Source organism: Lagopus muta, chromosome 16 (genome assembly GCF_023343835.1).
Source record: "Lagopus muta isolate bLagMut1 chromosome 16, bLagMut1 primary, whole genome shotgun sequence".
NCBI classification, from domain to species: Eukaryota; Metazoa; Chordata; class Aves; order Galliformes; family Phasianidae; genus Lagopus; species Lagopus muta.
The window spans coordinates 2,216,002-2,234,494 of record NC_064448.1 but is presented as its reverse complement, the minus strand read 5'-3'; the positions used below and the strand labels follow the sequence as shown (position 1 = coordinate 2,234,494).

Below are 18,493 nucleotides of genomic sequence, written 5' to 3'. Positions count from 1 at the left end.
GATTGACCAAAGGTAAAAATATTGTCACTAGCATTTGTAAAAATATTTGCTCTTTTTCTGCATTTTTCCACTGACATTTTCCAACCAGCTCTGTCACAGACCAGTCATCCAAGTGAGTGTGTCATTGGGCAAGTGGAGAAAGAAAACAAACTCTCTCCAGTGTTGATCAAAAAACACCCATTCGCTTTGATGCTTTCTTGGCTGTTTGTCTCATCCTGAGCAGGCTGGAAAGTCAGCCCCATCCCAAGTTGTTAGCAACAGGAACAAAACAAAGCCAAACTCTTCCCCCCGCCCCCAGGCAAGAAAGCCTTTGCTCGCATTTTGCTCTGTTGATTCCCTTCCCTACAGCATGGCAGGTATATTGGCCAACAAAACAATAAATGGTTTTCCCTCTCCCCGTGCTCTTAGGGTGATAAAATGGCAGTGGCATCTCCCAGCAGATTACTTGAATTGCCTTTCAAGATCTGAAAACCTAGAATTTCTCCAAGCCTTTGCTCTCCCACAGAGTGCTCTGCATTCACTGCTCCTCCTGCAGCACACAGGAAAGGCTGGGATAGCTTCTAGGACCCAAAGCAGTGCTGCATTTAGCTGGAAAAACAAAGTTGTGGCTGATTAGGGATCTTTTACTTGAGGATGAAGAGACCACTGGATGTGCTGAAGGCTTGGATTTCAGTTAAACCTCAGATTAGCCTCCAGTTTTGAGGGTGTGCCGGTGTGCCCTCAGTTCAAATAAACCGTAAGTACCAGCAACTCAACAATTAGTTACTTTCTTTACAAGTTCAGGCAGGCTGACAGGTATCTAAGCAGCAACGACTCTGTCTGCAGTTTACTGCGGGTGAAAATACAGCTATAGGTCTTTACAGCTTGATGGCTGCACCCACAGCAGGCTGTTCCTGAAATTCTCTACGCAGTGATGCTGACACTTGCACACAGGATGGAAGCTCTCGCTCTGTGGAGCACTGCTCCACCCTCTGCAGCAGGCTGCAGGCCCCTCAGGACTTTGAGATGAATTATCTCTGTCAGTACGAAGCTATAAACACAGGTGTTTATAGGCAACCAGACTAAATGACCAAATCTTTCTGGTCTTTCCAAATCTATGAATTCACTGCAAGGCAAACCTTTCGAACTATCAACATCTCCTGTGTAAAAAAGCAGGTATAGCATTCTTCAGGCACAAAGCAGCAGTTATTCACTGTAAGCAAACAAGTACCTTCATGAGCAGAACGTTCCAAATATAATAAACACCGAGAAAACAGGTGATATTTTGACTAAATAACAAGTCCCAAAGCTTTTGTGTGCACAACTTCTGTTTGGCCTTCATGGTTCACTCACCCAAAAGCTTGGGAAAGAGTTTCGTAAAGCCAGCATCTGGGCTGAAGAAGGTGCTGAGCAGCAGGACATGAGGTCCTGCTTGGGGTCACCAACCTTGCTAGTGGGAACTAAAGGCACCAGGAAGCTCCCATCAACTTCAAGAGCTCAAACTTGCTCATCTGTCTGCACCTTCCAAAGCTGACAGACCTTACTACGCTTTCATCTTCAATTTCAGTGAACCCAGCACTTGCACTGTGGGGTAAATCCCAACCCCTTTGAAGTGGATGGGAGTTTTGTTACTGGAAAGAATAAAGCCAGGTACTTGACCAGCCTTTAGTAATCCTAACATAGTTGTTACACGTTCGCTTTGTGGCCATTGTGGATTTCACAGGCTTCAAAGGCAGAGAACGATTTGAATGCTCATGTTACCAGCCCTACAGAAAATAAGATCTTGCATGATGCATTCCCAGGTTTGACTTGCAGCTGAAATGCTTTAGTCTGTATTTCAAACTGAGCCACTTCTACACCTAGATCAAACCTGAGCCCCTCTCCAGAGTCCTTTCCCTGTTTATGGGGATCTGTTCCCACGTTATGGTTGAAACATGTAATTTTAGTAACTAAGATGGGCTTTGGTCCTCACAACAGGAGAGATAGATGTGCCTTCTTTTTGGAGCTTCATAAAATACCAGTTCTAGGAATTGTGCAGTGAAGAAAGATACAGTCTAACATAGCATCCCAGCACCAGGACGACACCTGCAGGTACTCTGACAGCATCTAGAAAGGTACTGACAGTAGTTCTGATCCTTTTGTGTGTGTGATGTCTGCACATAGGACAGTAACCGTCCTCATCACGTTATGCTTTTGGACACAGCAGCAAGGAAACTCCAGCATGGAAACCTCGTGGCTTTCCAAGGATCGAGCTGCATTTAGTTGTCTCATTCAGACCATTCCTAAAAGCCACTGCAGCCTGCAAAACCCCTGACAAGTCCTGAACTCACTGAGCAAGCACAGCTCTTCACAGGCACTTGAGTAGCTGCAGGAGGCATTCTGCATCCTCCATTGGGCTCTTCCTCAGCTAAGCAATGCACTAATGAACAGCGATTCAATACAGCAGAAACATCTGTATATGAAGAGTCAGAGATGCGTACATAACCTCATTTCTCTCAGCACTGTTTGTACAAGGGGCTTCATAAAGGCTTCGTACCAAAGTCTCCCACTGCCACTTTTAATCAGCATTTGAAACCTAGATCTCCTTCTCAAACACTATCCAGAAAAGGGAGAACAGCAGTGGGGACATGTGAGACAGAATTAAGAATGTGTTGAAATATTTAAATGAATTTTATTTCTCCCAAGATTCAACAAAATGTTCACAAACCTGTCTTGCCAGCATCACAGCCCTCCGAAACCATCTCCAGCACTCTGTGCTCCCTGCTGGGGCCATGCCTTCACCTGGGGAAGCAAGAGGCTGCTCTGCTGGCAGCTGCTCCTCTGGGAGCATGAGAGGGCTTTTACCAGGGGGGAATGCAAGGGAAGGAAGGGCTGGGGACGCTGGGGCAGTGTGGGAGGAGGGCTGCACCGGGTTTGTGTTGTCATGTGCCAGGGAGAGGCCCAGTGAGATCCTGGGGCCCTCTCAGAGTAGGAAAGTCTGAAAAATATTTTCCTAAGCTTGTCTTTGGACAGCTGCAGCCAACTTTAAGCAATGACACCAAGCAAACTGGAATCTGGATACTGCAGTTTTTTAATCCAAACAGATGTCTTCCAACCCCAGACCTCCTCTCCCCTTCCTGGGGTGCCCTTTTTGCCTTCTCCTGCCTTCACTGCTCAAACCTGGACGTGAATGGCCCACAGCTCCCATGCCAGCTTTGCCCTTGGGCTACCTTCCAGTTAATTTGCCAGCTTGCACCACACCACTGACCTAAAGAACCCCTCTAGGGTTATAATACCAGTCAAGAGGATAGGATTGTGCTCCTGTGGTTTATACGCTCAGTCAGTAAGACATTCAACATATCTGTGCCTCCAGCATTGCCCACTTAAAAACTGAGGAGGACTGACCCATATTTGTAAAGCAACTTCAAGTCCATTGCAAGGTGTCACAGCACGGCTATTGTTTCAAATGCTGCTCAGTCTAGCAGGTTGGGATCAGAGCTGAGCAGCAGCTGGACAGCCTGAGTGCACTCCTCGTGTTGTCAGACACCGACAGGGGACTGCAGGACCTGCTGGCTGGCTGCTGCCATCAAGGCTTTCAGCCTACAGGGAAGGCAGCACATCACAGCAATCAGCTCGCTTCGGGTTGTGATGAAAGTTGCCCAGAGCCAGCTTCTCTTCTGCTGCCTGCGCTTCTTCCTATTTATTTTTATCCCATTTGGAAGTGCTTATTAGTGTCAACCAGCAGCTAGAAATAACAGAGCTGAAAAAGAGGATGGGGAAAGGTGAGTGGAGAAAACAGAAGAAAGGCAATATATTCCTTATTACAGTATAAACAAAAATCGCCAAGTTTGATCTGCTGTTCTCTCTTGGGACAGTAGAATTGCCAACTTCTAATTTTGTGGGGTCTCTCCCATTGGTTTCTGTCCTTCCTCGTCCCCCAGCCTGAGGTCTTGTGGTCACAAGGATAGAAGGATGTTGCGCTTTTGATTTTGGGATACATTTCTTCTACAAACTAACAACTACTACAAACTTTATAGCTACAAACTAACATGTATCTGAGAAGCTGAAAACATACTCCAGCAAAGGGCAAAGATGGCTGTTAATCCTCTCTGTTATCTTTGAATTAGTGGGGTTGCCACACAGCTACTCTCTGGCTCTTCCCTTTCAGGGTGTTTTTACTTGCCTTTTCTTTGTTTCACCTACCCTTACTGCTATGAATTGCACTTCCTCCTGTCCTTTCCTTATCCCACTCCTGCTCACACAGCCCTGTAGCAGCTTCAGCTCTTCCACATCCGTAACTCCAGCTGCTTTCCAGTCTCAGGCGCGTCCTCCCCTGCCTGCCTGTCTTTGCAACACTTGTTATTCAACCTTCAGTCCAGAAACACCGAGTTAGCAAAGGACATTTTGTAGACCACACAGCAATTATGTGACCTGCGGATAAACTTTGGGCTGTGCTTTCTAGTGGGAGGTGTGTCTCCTTTCTAGTGTCCAGCACACCAGAACTACTGAAGCAATCAGCAGACAAGTGCCAACCTCCTGTCCTCAGCCCTGGCTGCATCGACAGCCCGATACTGTTTGGCCTGCCTAAGCTGAAAGCCCTGAGTTTTATCATCTCTAGTAGCTTTGACACTCCCACTGATGTAAGCACTTTGAACGCTGAACCATTTTGATGTGGTCTCAACAAAACATACTTGTGGTCTGGATGCAGACTTCACCATTTATGTAACTCTAATCTGGACATTAACATTTCCATGTCCCAGCTTAATTTTCTGTGAAATGGGGATCGTGTTCCTTTTTGTATCTCTTGGCCTGATAGAAGGCTCAGTGAAGTTTCCCACATGCTCTGAATGTCTCAGATTAAGGGATTGAACAGAGGTACAAGGAACCAAAGCGCATCTCTGCCTCCCGGTTGTAAAGCCATTATTGATCCTGCTCCACGATCCTGCACACTGTTGCTAGGTCAGGTACCAGTGGGTAAGATGTGCACTGGAAACCTTCTCTTTGCACTTAGATCTTTATCTCAAATCAAACACCACAACCAGTCGCATCAGACTTAACTAGCACTAACTTGTACAACAACTCATCAATCAGGAGCCCTCAGAACAAATTTTAAGACTGAGTAGAATAACATTTCTTTGCTGTGCTGCATACAGTTACCCAACACTGATGTCTAAAGGGATTGTTGTCTATTAGCTAGTGATTCGACACTGTTCAGCCATAAGTCTTTAGGAAGCAGGGCCTTTCACTTAAAGGGAGGTTGCTCTTTTGAGCAGAACAGGAGGTTTCTTTTCATTGGAACCTGAGGAGTGTCAGATGCTCTGCTTGCAAGGCCAGGCAGCTTTGTCATCCCAGTCCTGGCCACTGCCGATGGGCCAGAGTTGACAGTGCAAATCCAAGGGTGCTTGAACTTCTTCAGGGAGCATCTGACACAAGGACTTTTTGGGTCCAAATGTTCCAAGTGTGCGTGGGAAGGACATTTCTCCTTAGTGGATCCCTTTGATCTCTCTCACTTTGGGCTTCCCCTACAGGCCTATTGTTTGCACATTGCTGTAACTACAGGAAAACAAATGCATTATACAATTTCCCAGCCTGACTCACCCTGGTACTTGATGCCTCATGTTGTCTGGTTACCCTGATTGCATCATGTCAGCATGGGAGGCTTAAAGGCTGTTTTTTCTGAGTAATAACACTGAAGTTGAGCAGAAGTTAACAAAAATGTATATACATCATTATTGCTATTATCTTCAACCTGCAAACTACAAGGGAGAAAAGCCAAGCAAGCCAAGTCCCTATTAACTAACCCCTGTGTGAATCATGAGTTCCAGTCAGGGGCCATGCTTAAATGATGCAGTATGTGAATATAAAAGTCCTTCATTTCTGGAAACTTGGACTCAGCCATCGGAATGGCCCAATCTGTACTACTCCCTCATCTCCAGCTCCTCTGGGATGCGTTCTGCTCAGTGTGTTGTAAACAGGGAAGGGCGGGAGGTGTCTGCGCGGCTGTGTCATGCACTGCGGGAACGCAGCCATTGCTTCAGGGTGGGGATGGAACCCTGGGAAATCTGCACGCCCCCCAGGTCTGAGCTCAAGCATCATGCATTCCTGTAACTACCACAGGCACAGAGGGAGGGGGGTATCTGAGATGCCTGTTTTTGGCTGCCCTAGGTGTGCCCAGCGGAGCTGACAGCTCCAGAGAGCAAATCTCACACCTGGGCTGATCCTCTCCATCCCCACGGGCCCTTCCTAAGCCCTGGCTGCACAAACATCTGCTGAAGTGCTCCGTGTAGGAACCCGTGTACTGGCAAGAAAACAGAAAGTTCAGTTCTCACGTAGGGTTTCTTCCACAAACCAAAACTTTGCTGAAAAGGAAGCACGGCACAGAAGTGCTGGGCAAAGGGAGGCACCGCAGTCATTACCTCCTTCCCACACCCCCAGAACATCTCCTGCAAGGATCAGATCTGCCTCTTTGTTCTGCACTGAGCTGACCCAGAAAGCCACTGCAGTCCCCAGGCTGTCACACTCAGCACAGGCAGATGCAACACACGCAGCTGTGCTGTATGCAGAGGCTAACAGTGTCATGCACCGGTGAGGAAACAACACAATCCTCCCTTTACACGTTTGGTGCTGTGCTCACATGCTCTGTGGAACTCATTTCTGTAGTTTAGTTCCATGAGAGCCAGCCCAGAGCCAGAGGTGGTGACATCTATGAGCTCACAGAGGAAAGCCATCATCCCTCACACACCCTCACCCACAAAGGTTGAGAGGAGAAGTAGGTAGTAAGAACGCTGCAATAATACTCTGTTTCTGTTTTGAGTCAGTTGTGTGGGACAAAAGCTTCTAATTTCTCTGTATCTCCCAGGGAAAATAATTACTAAAATCTGAAAGGCAAAAGCCTCTATGCTGACAGCTCTTCTCTGATTCACTTTTGATCACTTAATAGAACAAGAGCCCCTGAGAAAACGAAGTTAAATCAATATGTATTTGCACTGACAGTGCAATAGTGGCAAAATTAGTAAGGCCTTCTTCTAGCTCCGAGGACATGAGTAAAGGGTTTTCCAAGGATGTATTTTCATTCAAAAGGATGTAATTACACTGAAACCAGTTATCACCTTAGTGCACCGCTGCCCTCGCAGGACTTGTCTAGGCACTTCCACCCTGTTTCTTCTTGTAAAGTCCTTTGGGAAAAGGAACCACACCACCATCCAATTCTGTTACTATTTTCAACAAGTTTTATCTCTTTCTTAGCTTCTGGTAAGAGAAGATTCTTTCCTTTGCACAACCTGTTGTTTGTTTGGTTTTTTTTTCACCTCAAATTTTCATTTTACAGAAATTTGCCAGGAAATGTTTTGTAAATCCAGAATGATTTCACCCTTCTTAAATGCATGAAATCCTTTCTATTACTGATCTGGTTTCAGTTCCACAACCTGAAAAATCCAGCAGTGGTCTTCTAAAATTTTAAAGAACAAATTGAAAGGAAATTGCCGCCCAATGTAATGCAAACCTGTGACTGTGCAGAGGGTTATTGCCTCAATCAATTATCTGCAACCTCAGATGAACGAGTTTAAAAAACCATTACATATGTTAATATATGCACGACAGTGTTCCAGCTGGCTTGCACTAGTGCTACAATTATGCATAAAAGTCAGGAAATGATGTGTGGAAAGGATAATGAGCAGCATTGTCTACCCAATTACTAGGTTTGCATATGCAAACAGTAATTTTGCAAATCTGTGCCTGGCAAGCATTTTTTCCAAAGTCGCATCAGCAGCTCTGAGGTGAAATGCAGCAGCAAAGTAACCCCAAACCACCTCAACTCTGCTTCAACCCCTCCTCCCTTTTTTGAAGAGGAGAAAAGCACTTCATAGGAAGGTGATTAGGCAGGAAAGCACGCCAGCCAAGCTCCAGAATAACCTGTCTGCTCCTGACAGCCAACCAAGCGTGTTGTGTAAAGCACGTATGGGAACGTCCTCAGAGGTCCCAGCGGAAAGTCCAACTAACTGGGAGTTACACTTCTTGTTTCAGGGATTCTGATTTGTTCCTGCTCGACTCCCGAACGATCTGGGCTGCAGAAGAGGGGTGGCTGGTGTTTGACATCACTGCGACCAGTAATCACTGGGTGGTGAATCCACAGCACAACCTTGGCCTGCAGCTATCTGTGGAAAGCATAGATGGTGAGTTTCAAACTAAGTTGGTGAATGCTTGGGGTATATGGTCCCAGACAGGAGAAGACTTAAGCACTCAGTATTCTGTCCTTTGAACAGGATCTCATGAGAATATTTCTCCTTAAGATTTTCCCTATTTGCTCAAGATGTGAAAAAGACACATTTCAAGCTTAGGGTGTACTCCAATGCCTTAGCAGATTAGTAATCTGTGTGCAGTCATGTCAGTATTACCACGTTTGGGATGTACACACAGCTATGTGTACACTGCTGGCAACTGCACAGCAGAACAACAACTGCATTTCTCCAGGTACAGTTGTGATGATTGAGAATGGATGGGAAGAGCTGGCTCTCAACTATTTTCAGAAGGGATGCACAAAAATTCAAATTCCACTTGGTTTAAAAGCTATCATAACTCTTAAAACTGAAAGAGTAAGGAAGACTGAGCCAAGACAAATTCAACCCTGTTTTCAGTCACCTGTCCTTGCTTTTAATTTCCAGTTTGCCTCCTAAAGGAAATAGGATCACAGATGTGCCCAGAGTGATGGCACATTCATTCAATTCAGGTTCACACAGAGGAAAATCATACAGATCCAGCCTAGAGCCCATAGAAAAGCAGTAGCTGGAGGTATGCTTAGTATCTCTAAACTCCATAGGTACTACAGTATCACTCTCATGCTCTTCTGCTCAGAACACCTTATTGCTGCTGTGCCCAGCCCTGGTCTGGTGTTCTCACAGTGCAGGCCAGTCTTTTTTTCATTACTGAGGAGAAACCCAGGTAATTGTTTGCTTATAGGCTACAGATTTCACTTGTGACCTTCTGGGGTCCCACATACAAGGAAAGGAACAACACACACAGCCATGGGATGTGCTGAGCTGGGGCAGTCAGAAGCAGACCCTTAAAAGCATAAATCAAATTTATCAGAGCGAGTCTTCAAAACCAGAAAACTTGGGTTTCAATGATTTGTGCATTCTCATCTGTTACATCACTCAAAGCAAACCAGGAATCTGGTTTCTCTTTACACTCCTGAAAAATCCAGCTGTGTTTATAAACGTGTTTGAAATAATGTAAAAAATAAGTTGCTGCTTTCTCAGAATAGATTAACAAAATACTTTAATCAGCCTGTCACCGTGGTTAGGAAAGCCAACTGCAGCATTCAGAAAGTAAATACAGAGATACAGAGCCTGACTGTCTCTTGCTGTTTGTAACCGAGTCCCCTGGCAGCTTACTTCTGCTCTCACATTTCTCCACCATGCATGTGAATTTTTCTTTCTATTTTGAATGGCAAGGACATGTCCTTCCTTGCTCCCCAAGTTTTGTTTTGGATTTAGACCAACTGCAAGAGAGCTGCTTTTACACCTGGATTTCATATGAAAATCATCTGCTGAAAGCACAGCAGGGCTTTGCTGGAACGCTGTATGCTTGGGCAACCCCCAAAGCTTTAAGTGAAAGACCTTTCCTTTGTATCTGTCCCTAAATATAGACATCTCCAACCATGAAACCAGTACAGCTTCCATAATAAAAAAAAATTAAGTGACATCATGAGTATTGTCCAGGTGAGATTACAGATAAGAAATTCAGTAACTCATCATTTCTTTATAATCTTGCCACATGGGTATCAATATGTATAACGGATGTGGAATCACAGGGTAGAATTTTACTCATAGAAAATGGGGATCAGCTCAAGCAGCAAGCAAGAAAAATATTGGAGTGACTCAGCAGCCTGCAGAGCTCTCAGCCCTGCTCCAATCTGCCTCGCTTGGCACCAGCAGTTACCACCTTGGGTTTGCTTAAGCTGCTGCTTGAGATCCCATATTTGACAGTACTAAAAAGCAGCTTCATAAAAGCAAGTAATGCTTTGCCCTCTGGTTCAAGAGCACAGCTTTAGCTCTTTTTGTAGACATTTATCATTGCTTATAGGGGACTTACATACGTGCCCTCAGGTTTAACTTCATTACCTGGTTCTAACACTCTCATACACCCAAATACTGGATTTTTCCACTCCTTTTTAATAAAACGAATTCCCATTATTATTAATAATAATAGAAAGGAATACACTCCCATACAGAGCCTCTTTTCCCTTCTGAAAACATTGGGACTGTACTGGTCTTGAACACATTGGTGTTAAATAAGGAACTAATAGCTCAGATGCAACTTATTGTTGCATTAATGAAAACCTGTTAAACTTCTGTGTGAAGTCCACTCGCATCACTGCACACCACTGACTTAATCTCCAGGTACACCATAAAGGTGAAATAATTTACCCTGGAAAAACCGCAGCCACAGAGGTACCTGGTAGATGAAACAACTTGGGAAAACAAAAAGGCTTCTCTGAAGGGGAAAGAGATTTGCCTGGGACAGTATTCATGGAGTTCCTTCAGCTGAGTTTGCTTTCAGGAAGTAAGGCTTGGATCTGGCAAAGCCCAAGGATGAGAACTCCCTATCTATTCAGCATTGGGTGCTTGCTTAAGCACTTTGTGCACTCAGCCTTGTTTATTTCAAACACAAACCAGGCACATTTCCAGATAGGAGCTTAGGCTGAAAGTTGATGTGTGTCCACACAAAAGTCCTCATACGTAACTTTCTGCTACTTCAACCTGACCTGTCCTGGTGCCCTGCCCAGGAAATTGTTCACAGGGACCCTGGATGCCCTCACCTACCATAAATCTCTCTTTTGTAAACAATTAATTCTACAGCAAAACCACTTAATGAGCTTTCGGCAAAAATAAAACTAATTTCAGTAGTGCGGGATGAAAGAAGCACACGTGGTGATGAATGGCTTAGGACCAAGGTTATTGCTTACCTTAGTGCTGAGATACAGCAATAAGCGAAACGTCTCTGAACATCTCAACTATTTGTTTCTCTCAGCTGCAGTATATCTGGAACTCTGACAGTATTTCGTACAAGGCATTTTTATTTTAAGTTAATAACCTTCCAGTGGGCATTTAGTGCTCCTATGGGCTGAGTTTTATGGTTCCTTTTATAGGATCACTTCAAATTATAGGTTGGTGAACTTAATGAAACCCCTGTAAAGAATGTAGGAAAAGTTAATGCTGAGCGGATTTAGGGTAAAATAATTATACGTAGGAGTATTTTATGTAACTTTTACATGCAGATATAAAATGAAGTTAGCTGTGCTAAGCTGCTCTCCTCAGAAGTAGCTTTGCCCATTAAGTCCAGGCCCTCGGTGTACTGATGCATATGGATGTACCTAGGATCCACCCTTCTGGACCAGACAGCAGCTCTCCCTCCTGCTGTACTTACAATGTCTGCCGAAAATGGAAAGTTAACACAATCCTGCTCAATGCTGTGTTGTCGTTAAGGGCAAAGCATCAACCCCAAGCTGGCAGGGCTCATTGGGAGGCACGGCCCACAGAACAAGCAGCCCTTCACGGTCGCCTTCTTCAAAGCCACTGAGGTTCATCTCCGCAGCATCCGCTCCACAGGAGGGAAGCAGAGGAGCCAGAATCGATCCAAAACACCAAAGAACCAGGAAGCTTTCCGGGTGTCAAACATTGCAGGTACAGGGAGGTTTGCTGGGCCCGTTTTGCTGGGTGTGGGATAGTGCTGTGCTGGACTGGGCACTACATGGGAACTGTTCCTCCCATACTCGGTGTTGGCTGTTATCTCTTTGGTTTCCTGCTAGTTTTTGGTTGCTGGTCTGAAACCACTTGGTTTCAGGGAATAGGGGTTATTCAAACAAAACAAAACAAACAAAAGCAACACTATTTTTCTTTGAAACAGTGTAGAACTGAGGGATATCCTAACCCAACTTGAAAAAGAAAAGCCATCTACACAGAAGCTGTCACACGGAGTAAATTCTTATTTGGAGATGTAAGATAAGGACTTTAAAAGAAGTAACACGAGTGCTACAATAATGTATTTCAGAGGATCCGAATTGAAATGCTGTAGCTTTTCAAAAGGCTGCAATTTTAAATGCGGCCACCCAAAGGCTTAATGATCCCAAATGAGGAAAACCCATTCTTTGCTCAGGATAACTGCAGCTATTCTGGGGGGAGCTGCACTTCCCTAATATGGAAGAAAACTGTCAGGCATTTAAAATAGAAACGCGGTTTAATTATGAGATACCTCAGCACAACGGGCCCTCAGTGACCTTCCCAGCAGGACCCAGAGCGCAGGGCTAGCTCCACTGAGGGCAGCACTGCATTCCAGCTCTATTTCTGTGAGCACGTCACCAGACAAAGACCTTGCAAGAGGTGGAAGGAGCAGGACAACCTCGGGTACAAGACATGATTTGCCTTTCCTGGAGGTTGTCTGGCGCAACCTGCAAGGCTGTGGAACAACTCTTCCCTCTCGGTTGTGTTGCAGCTCCCTACTTTCAATCAGGTCATTCCTGTCCTAGGACTAATGATGTTTTTCTGCAGCTCTGGAGACAGGTGTGGCTTCTCTGACCTGCCCACATGTATGCATTTCTGTACCTTACACACCAAATCTTGGAGTGTCTTAAAATGCTTTTCCATATCTTGCATTTCTGAGCTCAGAGTTTTGCAGTTCCCCAGGCAATTGCTGCTTTGCAGTTAAAGTGTGCATGTTTATTAACTGATACATCAATTGCTTTTTAAAGGATGGATGAGGGATAAAATAATTCCTTTCTTCTGTGAGCGGGTCAGAAAAGCCCCTGCAAAGCAGTGTCTGCTTGCAGCCTGAGGCCCCTGTGTTGATTTTGTTTCCAACAAGAGTTGGTACTTCTCCTAGGTCTGTAGCTCACGCTTTGTTCTTTGGGTTTGCCATAAAGCATCATCATTCACTCTGACTGCAGCTGCATTGGACAGAACAGGTTTCACATTATGTCCTAGCTCTGCTTTGTATGCCTGAAGGTGCAGCTATCCTGCTCAGACAGCTTGAAGCATAGGAAATAATTAAAGGTTGCTTTTCTCCTATCAGTCCTTTCACAAGTTCTTTTCACACAGTAGGCAATAACCAAAGAGATCTGGTTTGTGCCAACATGAGGTCAGAGAAAACTCAGGGGCAAAAAAGCATTTTCCCAGGCTGCCTTTGGCCAGAAGTGCAATTTATATTTTACGACTACAGCACAAGAGATTGAAACTGGTTTTAAAAAAAAAAACAACAACCAAACAAAAAGAGCATCAGCAAGCACAACAGCTGAGCAGAGCAACTCCTGTTGTGTGGTGTTGGGCAGCCCAGCCTAACAGCCCCTGTCCCCTACAGAGAACAGCAGCAGCGACCAGCGCCAGGCCTGCAAGAAGCACGAGCTCTACGTCAGCTTCAGGGACCTGGGGTGGCAGGTAAGGGCCACACACGACTGGTGCCTCTGCAAATGGTGCTTCAGGGTGCTAGAGAGATCAAGCTAAGAAACGGATTTTTTAAAATTATTATTATTTATCCTTGGGGGAAAAAAAAACAAAATTACATGCCGCATTTAGTCTGCTGGAAAAGCGCAGTTAGGATATCCAAATATTTAGTGTGAAACTGGCCAGAACTCAGCATGCTTAAGTCCTTGTGAGATACTGAGGGCCCTGTACTTCCCTCTGGCAGCACTGGGAGCACATCCTCCAGCAATTCTTTCAGACTTGGCTAAAGTATTTTCATTTCTGTCAGCGATGGGTGGGCAACCGGGAGGACACTGCCGCATGGATCATAAAACTGACCCTGAGCTTCAGTGACTCCATGGACACGACTGCAAGGTGGGACAGGACCCTGCAGGAAGGGCAGCTGCTTTAGAGGTGTATTAGACAGCAGCAGGAGGGCCAGCATGTCCGATTTCTTATTTTGCAAGCAACTGTAATTGTATGCAGACATAGGAATTGATAGATTTATGTGCCATTCTACTTTGTATTTCTCTGCACAATATTGCTGTCTTTCTCCACAATCTAATGTCTTCAATTAATCAAGGACTGGATCATCGCTCCAGAGGGCTATGCTGCGTATTACTGTGAAGGAGAATGCGCTTTCCCATTGAATTCATACATGAATGCTACAAATCATGCCATTGTGCAGACACTGGTAGGTGCAACATACCTTGTAGTAGAGTTATTTCTAATAGGTGCTGCTCAGAAATAAGTTCATATCCCCCAAAGTCTCTATGCTAACGAGAGAAGGAAGGTCTGCATTAGCTCATTGAGATGCCTGCAGCATCTGGCTAAACATGTCTAGCCAAGTGGCCTGAATTAATAGTTGGCGAGGAATTACCCTGTCTTTGCTGCAAGCATTGACACGCTCTCTCTAGCTTAAAGGGGCCCTATGATAGACATCTTAATGGTTGTATAGCCTCACTGCATGGGGAGGGAAGAGCAGGATGTGAGACCCACTACCAGCATCTCCTGAAAAAAACAACCCAGCACAGCATGCTGCCTCCAAAAGCAGATCTGGGGACAGGCTGAGGAAGGGGTCAGCAAAACCCGGAATTACACAGCCCAGCTGCTCTGTGGGTGTATTTATTTTATGCAATTGTGCAAAGATGTCTAGATAGGAGTCCTGAGCCAGCGCATCCACATGGCACAGTGCCTGTGCTTTGAGGGACCACTGGGGACCCCAGCTGCTTCACCAAAGCCAATGCTTTGGTGCATTGGCACCACAGCAGCTCAAGTGGCCAGGGGACACACCAGCCCCTGGTGCCCGGCTGCACGGCATCCCCAGTTGACATGGGGACACCCTCCTGACACAGCCATGTCCCCTGCACGCATCTGTGGAGCACGAGGAGGCTCCCTCCTCTTCTTCATCTGTGTCCTATGCCTATGCACATCTAAGGACAGCGCTGCAAAAAGCACTAGGGAAGCTAGAAGCATCCACATATCCAAGACAAGAAGCTTTGCATATTCTCCTCCTGGAGGACTGTTTATTTTCCGCCCTCTTGGAGGCCCTGCAGCAGCAGCCAGGGACCTGCAGCCCTTGGTGCCAGCTGGTACTGGGCCCCCCGCACAGTGCCTGTGGGACTGCTCCCAAAACCTCACCCGCACGTCCTGCAGAGTTTATTGGAACTGGTACACTTCTGCAGAACACTGGCTGCTCTGACAGATGGGAATTTTCTAATGAAAACCTGCTTCACTGAAAGATTTCCAACTAGATCTGACTTGGGTGCGTGCGTCAGCCTCCATACATGCAGGGGACATCTCGAGACATTTGTACACAAAGCCAGGTGTTCAAAACATGTCTGTGTGTGCTTATGGGGGAGAGAGGGCTGCCTGGGAAACAAAAACATGAGGGAGGAGAAGGGAAATGGAAATCTTAACATGCTTCTGCTTTAATTCCTCAGGTTCACTTTATAAACCCAGAGACTGTGCCGAAACCTTGCTGCGCTCCCACCCAACTCAATGCTATCTCTGTGCTCTATTTTGATGACAGCTCCAACGTTATCTTAAAAAAGTACAGAAACATGGTGGTACGAGCATGTGGCTGTCATTAGATTTGTAGGAAAGAGTAAGACTATTCGTAAAGAGAGTTTTGTATGGATGTTGGGGGAGGGGGAAAGGTTAGCACTGCAGCAACGAGCTCAAAAATCCCAGTTTTTAAGACTGGGCTTCTGAAAGTTCAGACAATGGAGCAGTTTCTGGATCTAAGTGGCATTTGAACACATTTTGTTTTAGTTTATTACAGACAATGAGCTTGTAAACTGAAACAAGCCAGAGAAACCATTTAAAATCAAATCTGCCTACAAAATTGGCTCCTACAACACATACTTCTGCAAACGAGTCTTTCAGAAGATTGCAAATTCACCAGTGTTGATTGTGAATTAAAAATTAATAATTATCCAAAGTGAGAATGTGCTGTGACTATTGAGTATGTGTAGTTCCTGTAACACAGTTTGCAATAAAATAAGTGAACAAAATATACCTGGAGTGAACAGGTATTTTGTTAGAGATGTTATTACTTCCATCCCTCTATTTGCTTCAGTTTCATAAGCAGAAGCAATTTTAATTGGATGCAAGTTGCAGTTTTAAATTGCAGGAGCAGAAGCTATGTCTGAATTGAATGGAGTTCAAAAGGATAAACCACTCTCAGGAAAAGAAAATCATAATAGGCAAGCAAGAGAACTGAAGAAAGTAACTCCAAAGAACAAGACTTTTAGGGTATACTTTTTTTTACTCAAGGGAAAAGAAATTCCCTGTAGCAACCAGAAAGAATTTACGTGTTACGAATTTGAAACAGGAAAGCAGCAAAACATTAAGAAACAACTTGGGATTAAACCCAATGCTTAGCTGAGGTACCCCAATCAGCTATATGGAGTTATGAAAGACAGATGAAGATCCTCCTCCTCTTTGGATAATATCCATTGGCTTCAATGACAGAACAAATTCCAACACCTTTTCAAAGACGTGGAGTCAGAAGGTGCTGTGAGCAGAGACAAACTGCCAGCACCCCCCTGACACTGCAGGGGACCTTGCTTTCCAGGGTCAGTGATTACAATACAAGACACTGCTCTACTACTGCTCTCATCTCCGAACACAGCAAACAAGCAAAAAACCAAACAAACAAACAAAAAAACCCCACAACAAACCAACACTTTCAGGAGCCACATCAACGAGCTGGAAGCAGAGACAAGAAACCACCCCTTTTCCTTCTTTTTAAAGCACAGGTTACACAAACATCACATCTATGTAATTGAAACTTGATTGAAGTCACTGTGATAAGAACACAGATTAGCAGTAACCGATCGCGGGCTGACTCAAAACTTGGGCATACATCACAATTACAAAAGCAGGACTGGCTTAAGTTTTACACTAGAAATAAAAGTTCTGTCCAAATAAACACCAGGTCCTCAGCAAACCCAGCTCTAAATCCTCAAGCTTCTAAAGTGTGGGCCTCCAACAGATGGGTCCAGAATATCAGTAAGTGCCTGGACTCGGTTCTCAGCACGCTGAGGAGATGCAATACTGCCACAGGGGAACTCAGCCCCAGGTCCCTCCTTAGAGAACGGAGAGAAAGAAGATAACAGAACGCAACCACGAGAATTTGGAAATCAGTCCCTGCTCCTCTTCTTTTAGTCACGGACCAAATCCAGACCAGATGGCTCATTTAAAAAGCAAACAAACAAGTCAAGGAAGAAAAAGATTACTCTGTGAAATCAATTGGAAACTTGTTTCTGACGGTCTAATTCTAATTGCATTTAAGTCAATTGGTGTTTTCCCAACAAAGCAGGATTAGGCTTATGGGAACGTGGAGGTCTCTCTATGATATTGGTAGGCTTTGGGTCTCCAGATGTGCCCCACTTCCAAACCAGGCAACTCAAACATGTGCAGGAACGGCCCACCCGCAGCACACACAGCACACAGCTGCAGAGAACTTCCACCTGCAGCAAGGTGAGGCTGACCAAGCTGTCACCCACAGCCACGACAACTGCTGAAGCCAAACGTGCCTCCCTGGAGCCTGCAGAGAAGACCAGCCACAGCAGTCATGACAAAACTGCCCTCAGGGCATTTCTTAGAGAGAGGTATTGAAATCCTACAGGTCAGAAGCATCTTTGGACGTTGTATGTGTATGTACACCAGTGTTTCTGTAAGCTTCCTGAAGGAAGGTAAGGTGCTACCTAGAAGTTACGAGCTAATCAGACCTGAACTTCCACTATTTAGTAGTCAAGGGTTAGTTTTTCCTGCAACTGTTTCTGTGTTGGTGGTCACAGCGTTGGTGTATTGCATTTTTTTTTAACTTGGACTGCAGTATCTTGCTGTATAGGATTCATATATTAAATATTATGTGGGGATTGTTTGTTTGTTTTTTCCACATAATAGGATTCCTGTTGCTAGGCTTAACATCAGTTTCACTGTTTGTACATTTTTATGTAAATAGTTGTCACAAAGCAGAAGAATTATTTATTTCCATCTCTGAATTCCTTTTCAATCACATCCAGGAAAAATGATTCTCAGTTCCTAAGCACATTTGTTTCCTTATTTAAGAAGATATTTATTAACAGTTGGCAAAAATGCATACACATTTCTGGTTCTTCTCATAGAGCAGTTGTCAGAAGCCTTTTGTACAAACTAGTAAAATAAATCATTGCAACTTTACAAAAGATATCCCAACAACATCGTGTATCTGTGTGGTTCTTCTCCCTATATCCAAAAAACCTTTTTGGCTGGGCAGTATTTCACCTTGAGCATCTGTTTCCATGTAGCTCAATCTCTGTGTATTGGCAAAATCAGCACGTCACTGTTTGGTGCAGCTCCTTTTGCCCAACTACAACAGAGGAAAGAATATGAAAAAAAAATATGAATATGTTTTGCAGAGTGCATTGCAAAGATCTATGATTGAATTATAGTGCAGCTGTCAGCAGCTGTTTCAAAGAAGCGGGGGGTAAATTAGTTCTGTTTACTGCTAACATAGTTCAGAGATTTAGTCATCCCAATAAAATTATAGAGGCACAAGGAAGGAAAAAAGAAACTCCAAAGGAACATCAGCC

General features: G+C 44.8%; 1 protein-coding gene across 1 annotated transcript in view; it reads left to right on the top strand.

The window, feature by feature from the left end:
• The window catches only part of BMP7 (bone morphogenetic protein 7), a 42,965-nt gene extending 24,857 nt beyond the window's left edge, over nt 1-18,108 (top strand). Inside the window, exons 3-7 of the mRNA XM_048963269.1 lie at nt 7,981-8,129; nt 11,442-11,639; nt 13,309-13,385; nt 13,993-14,103; nt 15,353-18,108. Of these exons, the coding sequence (XP_048819226.1) occupies nt 7,981-8,129; nt 11,442-11,639; nt 13,309-13,385; nt 13,993-14,103; nt 15,353-15,502 (685 nt within the window). The 3' untranslated portion in view covers nt 15,503-18,108. The remainder of the gene's footprint in view (nt 1-7,980; nt 8,130-11,441; nt 11,640-13,308; nt 13,386-13,992; nt 14,104-15,352) is intronic.
• Nucleotides 18,109-18,493: the final 385 nt, after the last annotated feature.